The sequence below is a fragment of the Grampus griseus genome (genome assembly GCF_964374135.1).
Source record: "Grampus griseus genome assembly, chromosome: 3".
Classification (NCBI taxonomy): domain Eukaryota; kingdom Metazoa; phylum Chordata; class Mammalia; order Artiodactyla; family Delphinidae; genus Grampus; species Grampus griseus.
This window is the reverse complement of record NC_139019.1, coordinates 115,247,836-115,272,487: the sequence shown is the minus strand read 5'-3', so window position 1 is coordinate 115,272,487 and position 24,652 is coordinate 115,247,836. Positions and strand designations below refer to the sequence as shown.

General features: G+C 38.1%; 1 protein-coding gene across 1 annotated transcript in view; it reads right to left on the bottom strand.

Annotated features, from left to right (window-relative positions):
• Positions 1-24,652, bottom strand: part of CTNNA1 (catenin alpha 1) — a 178,928-nt gene that overhangs the window by 92,394 nt on the left and 61,882 nt on the right. Inside the window, exons 4-7 of the mRNA XM_082650230.1 lie at positions 24,178-24,344; positions 23,307-23,426; positions 14,921-15,187; positions 12,239-12,442 (exon numbers count right to left, since the gene is read on the bottom strand). Of these exons, the coding sequence (XP_082506356.1) occupies positions 12,239-12,442; positions 14,921-15,187; positions 23,307-23,426; positions 24,178-24,344 (758 nt within the window). The remainder of the gene's footprint in view (positions 1-12,238; positions 12,443-14,920; positions 15,188-23,306; positions 23,427-24,177; positions 24,345-24,652) is intronic.

Below are 24,652 nucleotides of genomic sequence, written 5' to 3'. Positions count from 1 at the left end.
TCTACTTCCCAGCAACAAGTGAATTTATTGTTATGAGCTTTAAAGATTACAGTTGGGTATCACTGGTCAAATACTTACGATTTTTCTTATAAAATATTGCAGGTTATTTTACACCAGGGAATAATAAGCAATGTTCATATAGACACAAGAACAAGGCCAAGTCAAAACATAAATCTTTTTATTCCTAGAAGATGAGTTTCTTATTTGAGTCTGCAAAACCAATAATTCTCCCTCAAAGCAGGGAGAATTAATTCAGGACAAGTATGCTCCGGAGTTAAATTTAAAGGACAATTATCAGGGAAGCCTTGAAATCAGATGCCACACTGCATTCTATACGGTAGACTATTACAAACTGCAAATTACAAATCCCAAAGTTAGAATATCTGCAACTGGAGTAAAACCAGGAGGACAATCATTCCAACACATCTGAAAATAATCCTTGTAAGACAATTTACTGACTAGATGTTATTTTAGCATAAAGCAACTCAAATGCAATGTCTTCCTTAATAGTGTATCTCCAAATCATACCATTATGAAAAGGTCATATGCCATTTTCAGAGAATGACCAAACAAAATCAGTTCTCAGCAGTCTCTGGTTCTAAATATTGAATATTCCACTTTATTTATTTATTTATTTATTATTTTTTGTGTGTGTGGTACGCGGGCCTCTCACTGTTGTGGCCTCTCCCATTGTGGAGCATAGGCTCCAGACGCACAGGCTCTGTGGCATGTGGGACCCTCCCGGACCGGGGCACAAACCCGTGTCCCCTGCATCGGCAGGCAGACTCCCAACCACTGTGCCACCAGGGAAGCCCCTGAATATTCCACTTTAAAATAAATAAGTTATTGGGTGACTGGCAAGTACTTATTTAGCAGTCATCAGATGTGATCACAGATAAAATAAACAGAAAAAATAAGGTTATTTGCTCAGAGAAGAAAAATATCACATTCCATAGACTTTAAATTAACCCTTCTAATTTTATGACTAAGAAATATGAAAACCATAGTAATTTTCAAGAAAGCAGGCCTGAAATCACAGAAGAGAAAATTTCCTGGCAGCCAGGGCTATACCTGTCTCTGGCAAAGATAGTTTGGAAACTCAAGGAGTTTTATTAACTACCTTAAGTCCTCTAAAACACCCAATTTTTAAAAAAAATTTTTTAAGATCAATGGACAGAAAATATTAGGGTAGAAAGTTATGATTGATAAGCTTCTAATTTTACATGTCTGTCACATATGGGCATTCTAGATAAACAGGCTTATTTTATAAGCAATAAAATGCCTACTTTGCTACATTTAAACAATGACACTATTTTAAAAGAATCAATTTATTATCAACATATGACAACTTTGCCAAAGGTAAAAAGAATAAATGAGAAAGAAGGAAGTGTATTATTAATTTCCTAAAACGATACCAATTTGCATGTATTTATAGCACTTTCTAGTTTTATGTTCAAGTCAAACATGGTATCCCCTTCCCCTTCCACACTCAAATGGCGGGTGGCGGAGGAGATCCTCTGTCAGCTGTGATTAGATGCTTGAACTACAAGATCATGCAGACTTGTGGGTGGAGACTGCTGCTTTGGCTCTTTGCTATAGACAGAGCAAGGAACGGAGCTATCACACAGAGCTGAGAAGAATCTGCTACAAGAGACAGGAGAGCAGCCTCGGTCACTGCCTATCCAGATCTCTGTTCACCTTGTTCTTGGCTACACATCATTTAATGCTCTTTTGTCTCAAGGCATTTTTTGCATTACCACCACCCATTATCCCATTTTCTTCATTTTGCTTGGTCTTGAGTGGTTCTCTGTGCCCTCTAACAAAGTCAGGTAGAGGGGCAGCTATTAATGACCCTGTTTTACAGCTGAGAAAGCAGCTCAGGGGGAGGCTACTTGATCAAGCTTTAACGATGCCTATTCGATGTAAGCATTACTGTCCACCATCCATGGCATCACGTATGATGAGGACCATCAGAAGTAGCTCTGGACTGATAATCAGAAGACTTAATTCTAATCTTAACTACTCTTACCTGGGTATGATCATAGCCAAGTTACCTCTAGTTTCAGGCTGTTTTGAAAATAGGTGGTTGGTTTTAGCTCTGGTTAAGATGGGGTAAACATTTTCCACCCTGTCTATCCTACTGAATGCAACTAAAAACCCTGGAGAGAATACATAAAGTAGCAATCTGAGAAATGAAATGAGAAAGAGCCAAATCCACAATTACAGTTGGCAGACAGGGCTATAACTGTCTCAGTAACTATTAGAACAAGCAGACCCTAAATAAACAAACAAATAAATAAGCAATCAAGGTATAGAAGTACTGAACCAATTCAATCAACCAATGCCATCAACCAACCGGATCTAACTGACATTTATAGAACACTCCATCCAGCAACAGCCAAAACACATAGCCAAGTGCAGACAGAACATCACAAAGATAGCACCACTGGGTCATAAAACAAATCTCAATAAACAATTTAAAAAACTGAAATCATGCAAAGTATGTTCTCTGACCAAACTGAATTTGAATTAAACTAGGAATCAATAACAGAAATTTAACAAGAAAATCTCCATATACTTGGAAATTAAACAACATACTGTACTTCCAAATAATCCACTGGTCAAAGAGGAAGACTCAAGGAAAATTTTTAAATATTTTGAACTAAACAAAAATGAAAATACAAAATATTGAAATTTATGGGATGGAGACAAAGTAGGGCTTATATGGAAGTCTGCCCTAAATCTTTACATTTAAAAAGAGGAAAGATTTCAAGCCAATAACCTAATTTCCCACCTCAAGAAACTAGAAAAAGAAGAACAAAATAAACCTAAAGGAAACAGAAGAAACAATGAAGAACAGAAATCAGTGAAATTGAAAATAACAGAAAAATCAATGAAACCAAAAAAAGCTGGTTCTTTCAAAGGATCAACAGAATTGATAAACCTATAGCCAGACTGGCAAAGAAAATAAAGGAGGCAGATACAAATTACCAACACTAGAGAATATGGCTACAGACTCCCCACAAACACTAAAAGGATAATAAGAGAACGCTACAAACAACTTTTGCATATAAAACTTGACTAACTGGATAAAATGGACCAATTCCTTAAAAGCCACAAACTTCCAAAATTTATCTAAGAAGAAATATATAACCTAAATAATCTCACATCCGTTAAGAGAAATTGAGTTTGTATTTTAAAACCTTCAAAAAATTAGCTGAAAATAAATTAGTTGGCTGGACTAGATTAAGGCTTGGCAAACTTCTGTAAAGGGCCAGATACCAAATATTTTGGGCTTTGGGGGCCATTCCATCTCTGTCACAGCTACTCAACTACGCGACTGCAGTGGAAAAGCAGTCATAGATTGTAAGTAAACAAATGGGCATGGCTATGTTCCAATTAAATTTACAAAAACAGATGGCAGGCAAGACTTTACCAGAGAAGTTTAATTTGTCAACCCTACACTATGATAACTAATGTCACTTCAAAATTCTAAAATGTATAATTCTATATTTCCATGGTCAAAAATCACTGACAAATAGTTCAAGAAAAGGATAATGCAAGTACTATCACACAGAGATAACTGACTCTGTTTTGACCAAGACTTTCTAGAAGTATATACTGTAGTAAACAAAAAACCCTCCCAGACAACTCACCACTTCAAACTAGTCCTGAATGAATCATTACCTCAAAGATGAATCACCTTATTAACGTGAAAAATCTTCAGTGTTCTCAAATTAATAGTACTTTGGAAATAAGCAGAGTATATGATTATGAACAAAGCCTAAAAATCCATGACACATAAAACTAAGGGTCTAAGTTTATTTCTAAACTTGTGTCATAATGACCATAAGAAACATTGCCAAAAATGTGGGAGGAACTACAGAAGAAAATTTATATTGCCTATTATCCCACCACCCAGTGATAATTACTAATATTCTGATATATTTAGATTATTACTACCGTTTAATTTAGACACATTTTTTTAGATATAAAAGCTCTTCAAGCCCGCCTGACATCTAAAAAGCATAAACTAACACCAAGGACAGTCTAACAGCAGTCTCCTGTAGGCTAAAACCTGATGCATCTGCAGCCTGACGCTGGGCAGGCTTCGGGGTCTGCCCTATCATCCTGATTTCTACAGACCATTCTACTACTGTTCCATTAAGCCAGCGCCATTTTATCTAATATATAAACATGCATCTTTCTGCATATAAAAGGTTAGGAACTTGCCTGTTAAATACTGCAATCCATAATGCCAGAGTGGCAGATACAGGAAGCACCTCAGGCCTCTTAAAAAGCAACATAAAATATAACTAGGGTGAGATGTCCTCCTCAGACTTAAGAAGTTCTCTTAAACCTCTCATTTCACACCACAGAAAATCACACAATTTTTGACAAAGAAGCTTTCCAAATTAAATAAATGCTAATGTCAAGAGGACTAAGTCCTAAACATGCTCGAATTCTGCATTCAATGAAACTTCTATTTATACCTAAATTCTCCAAATATGCTAGGCAGCTCACCGAAAAGCTTACACCAGCAAATCAATAAAATCATATAGCTACAGAACTATGGACTAGCAATACAGGCAAGAGTCTACTGCAGGGGCTTCCCTGGTGGCGCAGTGGTTGAGAGTTCGCCTGCCGATGCAGGGGACACGGGTTCATGCCCTGGTCCGGGAGGATCCCACATGCCACGGAGCGGCTGGGCCCGTGAGCCATGGCCGCTGAGCCTGCGCTTCCAGAGCCTGTGCTCTGCAACAGGAGAGGCCACAACAGTGAGAGGCCCTGCATACCACAAAAAAAAAAAAGAGTCTACTGCAGGAAACCCAAGGGTTCACACAAAGATGAAAATCATAGCATATCATATAACAAAACTCAGGCCCTGTAGCTGCACATCAGAGCCAACTGAAACATCTATGACACTCAAGTAACTCCAGAGAGTCTAGCTTGGGAGAATACTCTAAAAAAGCTTTCTCTTCTTGTTCAGCTCACTTCAAGCAGCTATACCAGACCTGGGTTTACCTTATTTAGTGTGAAGTATTTAACTTCAGTAATAAATTTCAGTAATAAATTTCATTTATAAAGCTATACAGTGAAAAAACCCATGATTATTAAAAGATGATGATGTAAAATCGTATTTGCTGACTTACAAAGATACACTATGATAAAAGTAGTAAGCATTCAGATTTTCAGGTCACAGGGATCTGAGTTCAAATCTCAGCTATATGAGTATTTTTGAGCAAGTAACAATTCAATAGGGTTATTATGGAAGTCAAACAGGTAATAATGTATGTCTCTCAGCACAATGGCTAGTATATGGTAAGCAGTATAATAGTAAAGACAATCCTTATTTCTGTTGTCAAAAAAGAAGAAACAGTAAGAAAAGAACAGATAAATGTGTACATACACACATAGAATGAACTCTGGAATGCTATATACCGAAAATGGTGATATATAATGAACAGAGAACTTTATAATCAGAAGAAAATTAACCTATTCTAATTTTGAAAATAAGAAAATGCAGCCACAAAATAATGCAGTTAACAAGCTCTTCGAAGGAGTCCTTCAAAGGCTTGGAAGCTTTGGCTCCGCAAGAGTGGTTCCAGGAAAGCATTTGCAAAACTGAGAAGAGATTAGCATCTAGATTAAGTGCTTCCCCTCACTGCAATAACAATATATCTTTGAGAGTGAACATTAACTGCACCTTATTCATATATTCCATATCTAACCATTATCCAAATCAGATAAAAATTTTATACCTGATATGCTAACATAATCAAACCCCTGAAATACAGGCCCAGTCCAATACAAAAAATGTCCAGTTACTTCATTACTCTTTTAGGATCCTACAACCTCCAACGTTTCTGGGCAAGAGCAAAGATAAAATTTAACCTTAAGCAACATCATCCTCACCTGGTCCTAAGCTGTACCAATTTTCTTCTGCCTAAAACTAGTTTAAGGTATAAAAAATACAAGCTACAATAGCTACTATGTAAGTTACCATTCTGGACACTGAAGGAAGAAGTTGGGACTTCCCTGGTGGTCCAGTAGCTAAGACTCCGTGCTCCCAATGCAGGGGGCGGGGGTTCGATCCCTGGTCAGGGAACTAGATCCCACACACTTCAACTAAAGATCCCACATGCAGCAATGGAGATCCCGCGTGCCACAACTAAGACCCAGCACAGCTAGCTCAATAAATTAATTAATTTTTTTAAAAAAGGAAAAAGTTGATGCTTAACTCTTATCTACTCCCCTTAGCTGGTTGGTTACCCAGTAGTCAGAATTATCCAAGAGAAATATAATACAAGCAAGAAACAAAAACTACATATATAATTTAAAACTTTCTGGTAGCCATAAGTAAAAAGAAACACGTAAAAACTAAGAACAGATTTTATTTAACCCGATATATCCAAAATATTATCAATGAGATACTACTGAGATATTTACAGCTTTTTCAGTGCAGTAAGTCTTGGAAATCTGGTATATAGTTTACACTCACAGCACATCTCAAATTGGACCTGTCACCTATTAAGTGCTCAATAGCCACATATGCCTACTGGCTACCACACTGGATGGAACAGAGCTAAAGCTACTCAAGCCCAAGGCATGTGTTTCTTCTCACCAATTATAAATTCTAATTCTAGTTAGTCAGCATATGACCATGAACTGCTGGACAAGATTGCTCAGGTCAAAACCAAATGGAATTCATTTCAAAGACTGAGGGTCATTTATGTTTCAAACACTGCGTTAAGAGTTTTCAGATTGGGGTCAGGTGGAGGGGGGTTAAAGTGGAGAGTTTTGTTCATTTGTTTTTTGAGGGGAATATGAGTGTGATAAAAGAGACAAATAAGTTTGGTCCCAATAAATTCTACTGCAGTACTGGGAAAAACTCAAAGCACATGCCCTTAACAAAGGGAGAAAGGACCACATTAAGGATCAGCATATCCCTTAGCAGAATGAATAGTGTGAAAGAAAGAATTCAGCTGTACCAGGTACAGGGCTCTTCAGAAGAAGACTTTTCAATGGCATTGAAATACTATCTTCAGAGTATTATAACACAGAACTGGGCTCCAAAGTCAACTACACATTTAAGAAACAGAAAGTTTAACCTATTAAACTAGTAGTTTGTTTTAACCCATTAACCTAATTGTTTGTTTTTTTAATTTTGTTCATTATTTTTTTTTTACTATGTTTATCGTATAACATAACATTTACCATCTTAACCAATATTAAGCATATAGCTCATAGGTCTCAAGAACATTCACATTATTGCGCAACCATCACCACATCCGTCTCCAGAACTTTTCACTTTCTCAAACTGAAGTTCTCCCCCATTAAACAGTAACTCCACATTCCCATCTCCCCCAGCGCCTGGCACCCCCATTCTCCTTTCTGTCTCTATGAATTTGACAACTCTAGGAACCTCATGGAAGTGGATCATACAGGATTTGTCCTCTGTGTCTGGCTTATTTCACTCAGCATAATGTCTTCCAGGTCCACCCATGTTGTTGCACCATTAACCTAATAGTTTGAATGTTATACGAATATTTTGTGTCTATGCGGAGAACATTAAGAGGGTTAAAACTATTTTAAAATTTAAAAACACTCTGCATACAAGAACGGAGACAAATTGGAAATACATATACCTAAATGTTAATAGTAATGGTGGGTCAACAATTTAATGCACATGTATGATTTTCAACTACAAAAAAATAAACAAAGTGGCAATAACTTTTTTCAAATTCAATTACATTTCACTTTAATTTCAATCCATTCACTTTTTTTTTTTTTTGGCCACATCCCGCAACACATGGAACTTCCCCAACCAGGGATTGAACCTGCACTCCCTGAAGTAGAAGTGTGGGGTCTTAACCACTGGACCACCAGAGAAGTCCAATCCATTCACTTTTTTTTTTTTCAATCCATTCACTTTTAAACCCATCCAAGCTGTTTTTCTTTCTCTAGAATCCTCATAGGCAGAGTAACCTTAGGCTGATAGAGCAAGAACAAATTAAACATAACCACAATAACTACATTTCATTTCAAGGAAAGCTGGAAGTCATTTGTGAAACAAAGATCTACTGAACGGTCAAAAACCCTCTGCTGTCAGGCAGAAATGCTGAAGCATTTCCATAATGTTTAAGTAAGTAGGGGTCAAATGCATTACCCTTAACATCAGTATCTCTTAGAGCATCATACAGTAAGTTAGTGATAGATCTAAGACTATCTATCTCTAACTCTTCAAACTACAATGCAAGTAGAAGCATTAAGGCTGCTGGCCTCCTGGCCCTTGGAGCCTTTAAAAGGGAGTTTGGCCCTCACCCTATGATCTAACATATCACTTCCATTCACTGCTTATTTCAGAGTATTAATTTTTTCCAAAAATGTCATCTGTATACCGAAAGAGCTAAAGGAAGTAAGGGTAAATCACCCATGGCCTCCTCCCCCATAACCCTCTAGAATGTAAGGTCAATAAGGGCAAGGATCTTTGTTTTTTCCACTAATATATCCCTAGTACCATGAATATCCCAAACTGTTCACTTTACCCATTCTCCCAATTCAGCGTGAGTTCGTTAAGCAAGCACCTATTGAGTATCTCTACTACCATTATACTAGACCCTGAAAGAATATTTTTTAAATAGTTCCCATCTTTCAAAAGCTTAAAATCTAGTTGCAGAAATTACATGGATATAGGAAATAGAATTGAGCAATGATTCAAGGAAGTAAACAATTGAGCGCAAAACTTCAAGCTACAAAGAAATAATGTAGAATGGTGTAGTCTGAAATGGCCTTCAGCAAAGAGATGGGGGGGAAATGTGGGCCTTGAAGGAAGGGCAGGTTAGGTTTAAACAAGTAGGAAGGGAATTTCAATAACACAATGAACAATGTCCTACTGAAGGCATGAGCTCAGACTGGCCTGAGCAGGCAGAACAAATTGAAGTGGAGAAAGTGAATACAGCCTGGAATAAGACAACAGCAGTGGAGACAAAAAAGGACAAATGCAATAAACCATCGTAGCACTTTCTCCACCTTAACTGCACATTGGAATCTCCTGGGGAACTTTTAAAAATACTGATGCCTGGAACTCAATTTGGTGATTCTGACTTAATTTGGGTACAACCTAGACATCAGGATTTCTAAAAGTTTCTTTTTCAGAAAAAGCTTTTTTTTTTTTTTTTTTGGCTGCGTTGGGTCTTCGTTGCCGCATGTGGGCTTTCTCTAATTGCAGTGAGCAGGCTTCTCATTGCAGTGGCTTCTCTTGTTGCAGAGCACCGGCTCTAGGCACGCGGGCTTTGGTAGCTAGAGCACGCAGGCTCTAGAGCACAGGCTCAGTAGTTGTGGCGCACGGACTTAGCTGCTCCGCGGCATGTGGGATCTTTCCGGACCAGGGCTTGAACCCGTGTGCCCTGCCTTGGCAGGCAGATTCTTAACCACTGCGCCACCAGGGAAGCCCCCCAGGGATTCTAATGTGCATCCAAAGTTAAGAATCATTGCCTTATCCCACCAACTGTACATTCTGGAAAAATAAAACTTTATTAAATTTTAAAAAGAAAAAGAATCATTGCCTTAGAGGAAACACCAATGTAACTTGATAAGTGGCAACACAGGATGAAGAAGGAAGGCTCAAGAAATTACAAGATTTTTTTAAAAGTATGTATCTATAAAAATCATGACATGACTGAGAGAACCCAGGAAATGAAAAAAAGTAAAAATACGTGAACCTTTCTGGATTTTACCACTCTGTCAACAAAGTTCTAAGTACTGAACCAGTTTTAATTAATCCAGACTGTCTCAATTCTCCACATACCATAATTATTTATCTAATATTTTTCAAAAGAAATAATCAAAACTTAAAGTGAATCATTTTTTTAAAATCAAGGTAAAGCTCAATACAAAGATTATAAAATAAATACTCCATTCCAGCTAGAAATAATCTCATCCTCCTTGCAATGCCCATGGTATTTTAGTAGTACCTATGATGGTACTCCCAATAAATGTTCTGTAGAGATGCTGTATGTTTCAGAAGGGAGGGATCAATGCCTCATTCCTCCTTTTACACAGCACACTACTCTGCAGATGACACATACTCAATATGAACTGAGTGACAGGAAGATACTGCCGGGTAAGTTCTGTCACTGGAGGTTCTAACTGTTCTTGAATGCTTCATAAATAAGCAAAAATCTATCCCTAGTTGATTCTGCTTCTTGCAGACCCTTTTACCATTCTAAGCTTTCTTCAAATGTGCTTCATTGCCCTCCCCCTTTATCCTCACTCCATCACTTTTTGACAGGACACAGCCTGATCACTGTTATGTGAGTCAATTCAAGGAAACTAAATATTTTTATCTTTAGAAGAAATGTGTTCAGAAATCATCTTCTAAAATATATTTCTGAATACTGAGAGAATTTCTTTCAAAACCCCCACCATAATCCTTAAATTTCAGCCTGACATCAATCACTGTTCTAGTTTTCACTTACATAATAAAATGTTATGTAAGAGTGCTGTTATGGTCTCCTTATCTTCAGTATAAATGAGTATCTCCCACCATTACTTACATCCATGGCGCAAAATAGAAAGTACTTTTTGTCTGGCATTCTGGGGAGAATCTAGGAGGTACCTCATGATCAGAGATGGCTAGTCCAAGATGTGACCAACCCCAAGACTCAAGGAATATCTTTTAGACTGGTTAGGAAACTCTAGTATGGAGGAATGAGAACAGATTTATCACATACTCTTCCCCACAAAGGCTGTTTTTAAAGTGGTTTCCCAATCATAACTGCATTGGACACTTTCGTACCACTTCAGCACACGATAGTAGATAACTGATTCACATACATGCCATGAGTCTTTGTTTCCCTGAGCCAGTCTTCAAATTATTCATTTTTTTATATTTTCTGATTTTCAGGCTTATATATGCATTTTTAAATGTGTCCCACATTTTCACTGTGACTTATCAACCGCTTTTTCCATTTGATTTAACTAAGCCTCTAATCTCATTTTTCTGAGGTAGACTGCATATGATCAAAACATGGCAATGGCTTAAAAAAATTCAATATGCTTCACTAATTTCACAATATGGTAGAAACAAGATAAACAAAGGAAAGCATTCATCTTCACCCTAGGAATTCCATCATGACTCACCATTATATGTTCACTTATATAAGAATATAAGTGAACAAACAAGATGTATGGCAAATGAACAAATGAGAAAGTACCAAGGAGCTTTTTGTGAAAACTATTAAATAGGGAAAAATCACTAGTGAGAACTAATCTGCATTGTCCTTCTTCCCTTTAAAATGATTTTATATAATTTTTATTTAATTTATTCCTTCTTTGCCACAGTAAAATACTGGGTACAAGGTCTAAACTACACTAACCCTAAACCAGCATTAAATAACTGGAATGAAAGAAGTATTAGGGAAGGAAAAAAGAAGACATTAACAATACAGAAAAGAAATCAACAGATACAGTATTTTCTATGACAAAAAAATTGTCAGGTATCCAATTTCACAGCACTGGTTTTTAAACACAAACCTTAAAAATTAAAAAACACTACTCAGTTCACCTAATACACCTCTCTACTTGGCAATTACTTACTCTTATAGCACTGCACATGGCTTATTCAAATAACTTCATCAACTATGAATATTTTCAGCATTCCATTTTGCCCAAAATTAGATGGCCACCTACATGTGATAATGGAATTTTAGGGGTATTGAAGGTTACTATCCCTAGTAGACACATGCTGAAATATTTAGGTGAAGCAATACAATGTCCGCAACTTACTTTCAAATGTTTCATAAAAATAAAAAAGGTTGTATATGTGTATATATACATATACATGCATATATTTATACACACAAACATGCACATGTATTTACATGTTAATTGGTGAATCTAGATAAAGGGTTGATGGGTGTTCATTATATGATTTCTGTAAGTTTAAAATTTTTCACACCAAAATGTTGGGCAGAAAGGGGGCACTACAGAAAGCCATTTATCCATTCCTTGAAAAATTTTACTCCACCCAAGAGTCAAGAAGCTAAAAACATATTTGACATATATAGTTAAAACATATTTGACATGTATAGTTAAAACATGTATAGTTAAAAGACCTCTTAACATGTATAGTTAAGATCCAACAATTATTATGGAAAACTCCTGTTACTTCAAAGAAAAGTTCTGAAAAACACCTCAGATCCAACATCTGCTATAGAAAATTCCTCTTACTCACGTTGCCCATGTACTCCGAGAGCAGGTCCTGCAAGGCCTGGCGGACAGCATTACACTCTGCCACGATTCTCTCACGCCGGTCATCACGTGTGCAGGATGAATCAGCCATCAGGGCAGCCCCACTAATGATGCTTTCCAGGCGCTCCTCCAGGGAAGGCCTAAAGCGCTCCTCGCTGAAGCTCAAGGGGTCCACAATGATTTGTTTCTGCAAAGGAAGCATTATTGAATGCTAGTGTAATCTCTATCCCCTCCAATATTCAAGAAGGTGAGGAAAGTGTTGATTAGGAACACCAATATATAACATAAAAATTCCAATGCCTGAAACAAAGCTATACTTCTTGGCAGATGAGGGGCATCCCACACAAGTTGGCCTATGGTGGATTACTTCTCAAAGAAGACGCTGGAAGCAATACTATCCAGCGGAATGGGGCCTGAATAAGGTACAATACCACAAATGCAAACAGAAATATGTCGGCATAAAAATCATGTTCACATTACTTAATCTGAACATCTAAAGGTCAGCCTATGCAGTAATAGTAAGTTACCAAATGAGAATTACAAGGAAAATAAACATTAGCACTCTTGTTCTTTTCTATGTACTGAGTATAAAACTGCTACATGACGTTAGCAGAACTGTTTCACCACAAAAAATAAATAAAAACAAAACACTGACTTCTGTCTTCAAAGTTTCAGAAAGTAATGAATTTATAATCAATTTCAATTTTCTTCATCTTATACATTTCATTAAAGCTTATAAACAATTCAGTCTCAAATTTATCCTGTTAATTCCAAACTAGAGACTTGCTTTGCTGAAAGACCTCCAGGTATTCTGTAAGAGATGACAGGAACCTGTCCCAACAAAGCCACTCTCTGAGGTACAACTGCCCGCAAAAGAATAAATCCTTCCTCTGTCTTCCCTTCACTCCCCCGACTCCACTTAAATCCAGCTTTACCACTGATGAGTGAGGTCAGGTCACAAGTAAGCTATAGGTACTAGGTCAAACATCAACACCCCCAGGACAAGATCTACTGGCCTTCCTCAAACTTCTCCACTTGATACAATTTATCCTTACACCAATAAATGTCTGTACAAATATTTTGCCTTTAATTTTTCTTTATACTAACTATGCTCTTATTGATCTCAGTTTAAATGCCAAGTTTTTTCTCTAAAAAAAGCTTGCCCTTTTCCAATAAGTACACGTCTTCTTTCCCTTCCAAAGAACCGTCAGTTTCAAAATTAAACATACAATTCCTTCGGTTTATTATTAACCTACACTTTAGCTGATTATTTTTTTACCAGATTAAGTTACTGCAGTATTTCTCTGGTCAAAACTGAATACATAACATCTTCTTCTCAATGACCAACAGGAATGAAGAATGAATGGTCAAAGAATTTTAACATAGAGTCATAGAACTTCAACAGACCTGTAACCGTTTAGTCCAACCCTGTCATTTTATGAATGAAGTTTCACTGTAGCCTTAAGAGGTTAAGTGACCTCTGATAGACATTACTCAACTTAGGGCAAAATGTAACCTGTACCGCCTTGAAGGGGTTAGTACCTAATACTACCAAATTTGAAGGGGAAAAACAACAGTGCCAGTTAATTGTAAGATATATCTTAAGAGTTTGCCATAAAGTCATTTAATGTTTAAGGCTCCAGGGTAAAAATTCAGTTCTAACATCATGGTCTTTAGGCTTAATACTGTCTTTACCCAAGATAAAGTAAAGGGGTGAGACAAAGGAAAGAAAAGTAAAGACCAGAAAAAACTGTTAAAATGCACTCCATTATATTGATTCTGTACCTCAAAGCACTCCTGCTAATGAAAGGATGCTGGTCACCTGGAAGGCAATTTTCCCTTATGTTAATTAAAAAAAAAATAACATAACAGTTGGTCTAAAAAAACAAACAGAAAAAAAACCACTTTAAAAAAAATCTTAAACTGCTGCCATCTACTGGAAGCCATGAGGCATTGTGGGTAGGAATTTAAAACCATAAAACACACGCCCAAAAATTAAGATTAAAGTTGATACATAGGATAGTGTATACACAGAATATATACACAGAACAGATCTGGGGCATCATCTATAAAAGGTAATTATATGGCATTATGCTAAGGAAGTATTTTAATCCTAAATTTGCTTCCACTTGATTAAATTTTGTCTATTATTTAGTCATTGAGAAGAGAAGTGTATCTAGGCAGACAAGTCAGATTAAGATGACAGCACTTCTGCCGTAGTCACTTATGATGTGTCTGTATCTCTCACTGACTGTGAGCCCCTGGAGGGCAGAGCCTAAGTGCACTTTGCCTCTGTATCTCCCATAACTTCATATCTACCAGAAGGTTAAAGTCTTGATTGAAATGAACCAAATTCATATCTTCACCAAAGAATGACCTCATAGGAAACACAAGTTGCATAAAAGAATTCAGAAGATTAAAACTAAAAAAGAAAAGAGAAGGGAAGGAGAAGAGGAAGAGGAAGGGGAGGGGGAAGAAAAGATAAAATGCTTTAGGCCAAGTCAAGGTCAAGTAGACTGATGGTTCATAAAATCTCTTTCAACTTAGACTACAAATCTAAGGAGAAATTGAGCTTTCATGAGAAACCTTGATCACATTTCCCCAGAAATCTGTTAACTTTGAGGGATGGTCAAGAGCCTGTAGTCTCCTCCCAAGTATAACTTACATCAAAGTTATTGAGGGCATATGCCAGTTCTCCTCCTCCACCCTGGTGCTGGGAGGCATCATCTGATGCAGTAGCCTGGGCGGCATTAGAAATGCCTGTGACCGCCTGCTGCAGCTGCTTATATATCAGGTCTCTGTTGGCCTTATAGGCTGCGACATCAGGGTGCTGTAGGCATGCCTGGGATGCAGTATAGAGGATTGGAATGTTTTTCTGCAGGATTCCTCTGGCTGCAGCCATCTGATCACGATGGCCCATATCTTTCAGTTCCTACAAGAGTAAAACAAGAATATGGGTTCTACTCATAAAAATTTGTCAGTGAATTCTGAAAAGTTAGAATTTCTACTAATTAGACAATATTTTCATTAACAGCCTGGCTTGAAAGTTCATCACAAAGGAGGCAGTATGGCTTAGTAGGTAAGAGTTCAAACTTTTCCAAAACACACAGACCTGAATTTGAATCTCCAGCTCTAATTTTTACTATTATGATCCTATTTAAACTCTCCATCCTCAGTTTCACCTTCTGTAAAATAGGAGCAATAATATTACCTCTTACAATTGTCTTGAGGATTAAATGGAACAATGCATGTAAAGCATCTAGAACAGCACTAAATAAAAAACAAAACAAAACTGACTAGCATCTTGATTACAACTTTATAAAGATGGATGTACCTATTCCAACCAAAATAGAAAAATCAGAGACACATTTAAACACAGTAAAACTTATTAAGAGGATTTCTTTTTTATTAACTTATAAAAGTTCACTGAAAGATTTTTATGAAATTTGGGATGGGATACCACAAGTTTACACAAACTACGCAAACCAGCCAGGTGAGGATGTGGCAGGCTGTTCTCCCAAGTACAGAACATCTCCCCTCCCACATCCCAAAGACCACCTTAGGACCCAGATTATTAAGGCATAAAGCTGAGGCTCATGGACTCCATGACTTTAATCCAAAAGGTTTGTATTTCACTGTAATACTCTATAGACATGTAGTCTTAGGTGAAACTGTCCTTTTTCAATTTCCTCTACCCCATAATTATAATTCAGAGTTAAAAGGATTTGAGGTTCCTAACATGGTTTCAACTACCAGCATCTACTTGGTAAACTGGGTGAATATGCTAAGTGATAATTAAGTGATACCAATAATAAGCAAGATGGAAAGGGGGTATTTCTGGTACCCCTATGTTACTGCAATTACTCAGAGAAAACTAAGTCTTCAGTAAATGTGGACTGCCACCACAGAAGAGAAATATAAGTGATAACCATAACTGACCACCAACTGTTCCAACTCTATTTTACGTGTGATCCTAGAATTTCAATGTTAATGTCACCAACTGAATCCTAGAGTACAAATTTAAATGTTTTTAAAATGAGTATTACATGTACAAACAGTAAGAGAAAACTGACTTAGAAAGGCCAAAGTCAATTACTCAACTTAAAGTCTGACAGCTGTTTAATGGCTCATCTTTCTAAATGAGTTCCTGATTAAGCATTAGAACACCAAACCTCCTCCCTTTTCCTGAAACTTCATCTCACTATACGTTTTAGGTTTGCATCTTTATTCAAACCTTGTATAATATGACAGCTTACTTTTCCTCCTAGAATTCTTTTCTCATTTGTAATCTGAATTTGCAAGCAATAGCACACAGCACTCCAAATGCCCTGTAGCACCATACATTAGGCTAAATATTCATAAACAGGACCCTGTGGATTTTGAGAATCAGTGATCATTTCAAGACTCAAGCTATGACAGGTGGTTGGGGCTCACCATTATGCTTAAACAGCTGGTGCACGTGTTCTGTATGGCACTGTCTAAATGTCTTGCCCTCACCACAACCTCAGGGACTTTTAAGTTTTCTAAGGAGGCATTTGCGTTTAAGCAGTTAATAATGTCCTTTGTTTTATAAAATGTTTTGCAATCAATTTTGGCATTCTTCCTAAGTATCTATAACCTAGATATCAGTACAGCCTCTTGTAAAGGTTAGCAAAGACACTTGTGGTCACCTAAAGTTATAATAGGTGCCAAAATTACTATTCAACATCTGACTTTCCTAAAGCCGCTGCCTGGCCTGGTATGATAAACTCCTACCTTTCCAAAGACTACATCAGGTTCAATACTCAGAAATAGGACCCCATGGATTTAGAGAGTCGACGATCATTTCAACTATGACAAAGGTCTAGGGCTCACCATCATGCGTAAACAGATAGTGTACATGTTCTGTGTGGCATTTTCTAAATGTCTTGCCCTCATCACAATGTATCTTTGATAGACTTCTTTTACAAGTACGGGGGATATATTTTAATCTATGATGAAAATGACAGCCACCATCGTTTGTCCTAACTGCTAAGGTGTTCTATTTTCTCTCTTTAGAATTGCTTTTGCCATAGGACAAAGAAACTAGGTTTTGTTAAGATAGGAAAATAGACATTATCACAAGGCAGCACGACTTACTATAATAATGATCAATCATAAGAATTCTTTTCAAGATATATAGTCCTGATAAGTAACCCAGATTAGTGAAAAAAAGTGAGCTATTAAGCAGTGTAATAGATTACTTAGAAAATTATAGAGTTCCTTGGTCTACTTCAGCCTTCATGATTCACCAATCTGACCAATCCAGTTATATTTCAAACAGACTCAGGAACAAACAGAAAACATAAAGTGGAAATGATCCCTTTCAACATAATTCGGACCAACTATCACATGCAGTGACCAAGAAACAGAAGCTAAATTCTAAGCAATCCATAACACTTTCTAACCAAGACCTGGAAATTCAAGTGAAAGTTTCCTCTCATGTCCCTCTTAACAATATAAAACTGTAGCCATAGATACTTTTTTTTTGGCCACACCGCGCAGCATACAGAATCTTAGTTCCCCAACCAGGGATCGAACTCCGTGACCCCCCCACAGAGTCTTAACCACTGGACAGCTAGGGAAGTCCCCACAGATACTTTTGATCAGATGTCTTCTCTTGGATTCAAATGACTATACTTAAAGAAATGGTCCATGGTCAAACCCATCCAGTACAGGTGATTTACACATAAAACAGTGGCAGTACTATCCATTACCAATTTGTCTGTTCAGGCTTTCAGAAAAATAATCATGAAAGAGTTCACAGACTAGGTAAGAAGCACAACATTTTTACCAAACCTATTTCAACAAACTCATGTACCTGGGTGGGTAGATTGTAAACATCAAAGTATTCCATCTTTAGCATATTGGGGAGGCAGAATTGAAAATGTAAGGCAGAGGTAGTCCTCTTCACAGGAACCAGGGTGGATTCTGGCAGATCCTTACCTCTGCCATCTATTTCACCCTTACAGTCAAATAAGAGCCTGCAGCCTAATAGAAATTCAAAACTTCTAGTCAGCAAATAATATTCTAGCCCAAGAAAGTAACAGATTATGGTCACACACAGAATCCCATTCCAGGATGGATCTGCAGTACAGCAAAATGGGTTATTCTCTCTTTAGTTAAACAAATATTTATTGAACACTATTGTATCCAGGCAATGTTCTAGGCATTAGGGATTATAGTAGCAGTTTAAACAAAATCCCTGTCCTCTGGAGCCAGACAAGCCTAGGTTCAAAACCTGGCTCCACCACTTACTAGATGAACGTCCATGCCAAATTACTCAACCTCTCTATGCTACATACAGTTCCTTCACGTATAAAAACTAATATCTGATCAATTATAGGATCTACCTTATACTGTTTTTGTAAAAATTAAACAAATTCGTGTTTATCAAGGAACTGTAACAGTGTTTAGCACAAAGTAAACACCTTTTTAAAGTTATTCATTATTATTTTCAGCAACATCCTCACCCCCACGCCATGTTCCAGAAAAACCTTAGAGACAAATAGGTAAATCCCAGAGTGCCTGTATATCTCATAAGGTTCAACATTTCCTCACTGGGTGGCTGTTGCTTAAATGGTACAAGGGAGGCTAAAGCATCCAAGTACACACATCACATCCAAATACTGCTCTTGAGGAAACACCCTTTTTCTAGACTAGGGCTGCCTGCAAATATAAAAGGCTTGATGAGGAGGTAAATTATTATACACCAAACCCGGGAAGAGAAGGAAAGGTCAAAGGTGAAAACAGTCCAGAGTACTAAGCATACAGCAGTAGAGGAATTCTGCCAGAAAACACATGTGCAAAATTGTGACCAGTAACTGAAGGAGGCCAATGGGCAGTATCTAAAAGGGAGCATGAAATTTCCACCAGGCTGTTACTTTAGGATAAAATGAGTTGAGTTTAATTCCCAAAAACAGCACTAGTTTATAGAAATATACACCAAGGCCCAGGCCCTATAAAAAGTCACTTTACGATCAGAAGGCACACAGGCACCCACAGCCAGCCTATTCAACAAATTCTACTGTAGGAGGCTAAGGCTAAAGGTTAAAGAATTAGGTCCAAGGAAAACTATAAATGACCATGACATACTACAAACCCAAGACAAATTTTAAAACGTATCACTCAAGATACCAGCAGAGGGACTTCCCTGGTGGTCCCAATGGTTAAGAATCCACCTTCCAATGCAGGGGACGCGTGTTCAATCCCTGGTCTGGGAACGAAGATCCCACATGTCGCGGGGCAACTAAGTCTATGCACCACAACTAGAGAGCCCAAGTGCCGCAACTAAGACCCAACGCAGGCAAACAAACTAATTAATTAATTAATTTTAAAAAAAAAGATACCCACAGAAAACAGATGGTAAAATCAAGCTGGGCAATTCAAAGATGGTTTAGGGACTATGCTACAAAAGGTATGGGCAAAGTTCAGGAAAACCACAGGCTATTAGGGCACTTAGGCCCAAAGAGACAAAACGAGGCAGCAGTTACCAGAACCCAGGAAGTGAGGTGTGGGGAGAATACCACCCAAGAGAGGCTATGACTTTTAGCAACCCAGGGCAACCAGCAGGGAGGGATAAAACCCTATCCTCACTGTCCTCTGATCTCCTAATAGCGCTCCCAGTGGCCAACCCAATCAGAAGCCAGAGAGCAAAGAAGCCCCTGGATGCAGTCCAGACAGGTCAGGTCCCTGGGGCAGAGAGCAGGGTGACCAAGGTCAGAAAACAGACATGGAGGTGCTAACAGAAGATCATCTGGCATGTTAACTAATAATTTCAAGATTTTTATGACATCTTATTTGGCAAATGTTTGAAATTCACTACTTTTTTTTTTTTTTTTTAAATACACCAGGGATTATGAAGGAACTCTTCATGGATTCATGGCACACAGAATTAAAACTCAGGCAGCATTACTTTCCAGTAAGTTTCTCCAGTAGCATACAAAATTCTGGACTATTATTGTGTTTATCTCAAGAACATCATCAATTTACTTATTCCACCATTTTGCAAAGATATGCAGTAGTGTCAGTCTAAATGTTCTCACTTTCCTCAAATAATATTAAGTCTTGGGGCTTCTCTGGTGGCGCAGTGGTTGAGAGTCCGCCTGCCGATGCAGGGGACACGGGTTCGTGCCCCGGTCCGGGAAGATCCCACATGCCGCCATGTGGCTGGGCCCGTGAGCCATGGCTGCTGAGCCTGCGCGTCCGGAGCCTGTGCTCCGCAACGGGAGAGGCCACAACAGTGAGAGGCCCGCATACCGCAAAAATAAAAAATAGTAAGTCTTCATAAGTCAAAATCAGACTAGGTTTTAAGACAGTAAGACTATTCACCAAACTTTATTTTTTAAATATAACTAATATTCATTTCACATATTCAAAAGAGAACTTATATCAAGAATGTTAAGTAAAATAAATTGTGAACATAATTTGGCCAGCTTGCCATATTTATAAAATTACCATACTATCATACAACAAGTTCTTCTTCGGATCAGTCAGCCCCAGCAAAAAGAAAAAAACTCTCTTGCACTATTGGTGGGAATGTAAATTGATACAGCCACTATGGAGAACATTATGGACGCTCCTTAAAAAACTAAAAATGGAATTACCATATGACCCAGCAATCCCACTACTGGGCATATACCCAGAGAAAACCATAATTCAAAAAGACACATGCACCCCAAAGTTCATTGCAGCACTATTTACAAGAGCCAGGTCATGGAAACAACCTAGATGCCCATCGACAGACGAATGAATAAAGAAGATGTGGTACACATATACAATGGAATATTACTCAGCCATAAAAAGGAACGAAATTGGGTCATTTGTAGAGACGTAGATGGATCTAGAGACTGTCATACAGAGTGAAGTAAGTCAGAAAGAGAAAAACAAATATATATTAACACATATATGTGGAACCTAGAAAAATGGTACAGATGAACCAGTTTGCAGGGCAGAAATAGAGACACAGATGTAGAGAACAAATGTATGGACACCAAAGGGGGGAAGTGGCGGGGCGGGGTGGGGGGGGGTGTGATGAATTGGGAGATTGGGATTGACATATATACACCAATATGTATAAAATGGATACGTAATAAGAACCTGTAGAATTCAAAAAGAAAAACCTACTTGTGATTTATGTGATGGAAACATAAGCCAACACAAGGACAAATGATAAAAGCACACTGAGCCTATACTAACTAAATTACTCAGGCAATACAACAAATCTAGCTATATTATCAAGTGTAATATTAAGTACTGGAAATGTAAAACCAGGGTGTCATATGTACAGATTCAGTCTGATCACACCTTACAGCTTAAAATATGAGCAATAACTACTATTCACCAACTGCCCACTGCTGAGGGCCTACTGAGTGTCTGGCACTATATTAAATACTTCACACACATTCTTTAATTTAATTCTCTCAACCCTGTGGGGTAGAATTTTATACTAATGTAAATGTAACCAAATGAAAGCTGAAGTCTCCAAAGCTGAGGCTGTCATATATTGGACATTTACAGTATTGACCCCATGTTCCTCATGCCTGTCAGAGTTCTATTCTCAGGAAGGCTACCACTGTCACAGACAAGCAGGCAGATCTTCATTACTCTGAGTCAGATAGAGTTAACTGCTTTCCTCTTACCAATGATTAGTAAGGAATGGGTATGTTATACAATCCATATTTAGGGCGAATCTGTTAGAGGCTTCTAGATCATTTGCTTATAACGAGAGACATATGGAAGAAACAGTCTTTTTTTCTCACTGGACATATTGATGCGTGCAAATGTCATACCTAGAGCTTCTACAGCCATCCAGTGCCAGGCACACTGAAGATGGTAAATGCTGGAAAATGTCAAGAAACTGAATGCTTGATGATACTGCAAAGCCTTTAAATTTAACAACCCTGAAGTCACTTAACCTAACTTGGGGCTTCTAATTACTGAGAATATAAACCCCTCAATGTTCAAGCAGTTTTGGAGCTGGGTTTTCTGTAAACTGCAGCATAAAATATTTTAACCAATACAGGTATTGGCTAACAATAATAAGAATTCGGGACTTCCCTGGTGGCGCAGTGGTTAAGAATCCGCCTGCCAATGCAGGGGACACGGGTTCGAGCCCTGGTCCAGGAAGATCCCACATGCTGCAGAGCAACTAAGCCCGTGAGCCACAACTACTGAGCCTGCGTGGCACAACTACTGAAGCCCATGCGCCTAGAGCCCGTGCTCCGCAACAAAAGAAGCCCGAGCACCACAACGAAGAGTAGCCCCTGCTCGCCGCAACTAGAGAAAGCCCGCACGCAGCAATGAAGACCCAACGCAGCCAAAAATTAATTAATTAATTAAAAAGAAAAAGAATTCATCTACTCAGCGCTCTTTAAAAATAAGAATAGCACAAGCTTGACCAGGACTATGGAAATTATAAGAGCTGGATGGTGACACATGCATCCCCCCTAAGGAACACACATCTAACACACAGCATCCAGGAAGGGCACAGGGAAGACTTCAAGCACCCCAACAGCAAAATGCCAAAGGGCTAGCAAAGGCTGGAAAAATAAGAACACTGATCCACATACCACACAACACAAATTCCTAACACTATAAAAACTACTTGAATGGTAAGAAACACTTTAAAAGTTATAAAATATGGAGGGGGAGGTACTTTCTGGTATAGAAGTAATTCCAATGTTTTGACTAGTTTAAGGTTTTTAAAAGTTTGAATTAAACTCCACCACCAACTCAAGTTCATCCTTGAACACAGAGAACAAAAGCCTATCACTTCTCCAGACACTATCACAAACTGCTAAGCTACCTAAAGTAAAATTTTCACAGGAATCAAAATAGGAGCAAAACATGAATACAACTCAATACTAACTTTATTAACAATACTGAAAGGACACATCATAAACTAAATATTTTAATGGAACTATATTAGCAGAGGGAGATATTGGTACCTTTTGAAAACTTAGGTAAAATCGATTTTTCCCACTAGGTAATAATATAAACAACTTAAATGTATCCCCAAATCATGGTTGTACCTGTTGTCTTTTGGCTGCCATAATGTTCAGCTTATCCACTTCAGGTTTCAGGGCCTTATATTGTATTCCCAAGTCCTGTTCATTGCCAGCATTCCTCAGTTTCAAGATACCATCTTCTACCTATAAAACACACACCCCCAAAAGAAAAATTCTCAACAATACAAGTCTGTACATAAAGAAGATCTAGAATTTTTTATTCCTTTCGACAGCTACTCACGTAGCAATCCAAACTTCCTCTTCAATTTACATGGCCCTCAAACATTTGAGCAGCTACTACATGGGAGTTTTATGGGAGGTGGGGAAGGACAGCATTATTGTGACTTCCATCTAAAAGGATACAATTTAACATATCTTGATTTCTCAACTCTGGAACTCTACTGGTACAAGGAAATGTTTAATCACTACCACAAAAAGGGAAGGAGTCGAAACAAAACCTTTTCTGCAAATTCTTTATTAGAACAAAGACAACACAGGTTCACAGCAGAGCCAGTATGATGTTCACTTGGAACAGAGGAGTGAGTGGAAATTAAAAACATTCCTGGTCCATTTAGGTAAACCAAGTTCAAAACCAAACCAGGGCTTCCCTGGTGGCGCAGTGGTTGAGAGTCTGCCTGCCGATGCAAGGGACACGGGTTCGTGCCCCAGTCCGGGAAGATCCCACATGCCGCGGAGCGGCTGGGCCCGTGAGCCATGGCCACTGAGCCTGCGCGTCCGGAGCCTGTGCTCCGCAACAGGAGAGGCCACAACAGTGAGAGGCCTGCGTACCGCAAAAAAAAAAAACCAAACCAAACCCTAAGAAATGTTGAACTAAGTATGGCCAGCAGCAGCCTCGCTGTGATAGAACAAATTACAGACACAGGCTTATACTTACAACTTTCAGCTGAACAAGTAATTTGTAGACATCTGCCATGTCAGCCAAAATAAGCAGCCGGGTAACAGCAGAGAGCAAAGCTCGAGCTGCCCGAACCATGTTGCCACGCTTCACGGAAGAGCAGGGATCATCTGCAAACTCTCCGGCAGCACTCTTCATCAAATCACCTGTTTTACAGAATAGAAAAACAAACTCAGCAGAATGAACCAAATAACTGGTCTACATTTTAAAAAAATAAAAATAATTCAAACTTTGTATATTTCATGTGCAGAATTTAGTTTAAGGATTTTTATTTTTGTTGTTTTGTTTTCTAGCTGTCCCTAAGAAAAAGCACCTTCATACATCCCTGGTAAAAGCACAATATCTAGAAAGTGATTTAGCACTAATGTATCAAGAGCCTTAAAAATACTTCTTTCCATTGATCTAATAATACTCCTTTCCAAGAAGGACCATTATATGTATCCTAATGGAAAAA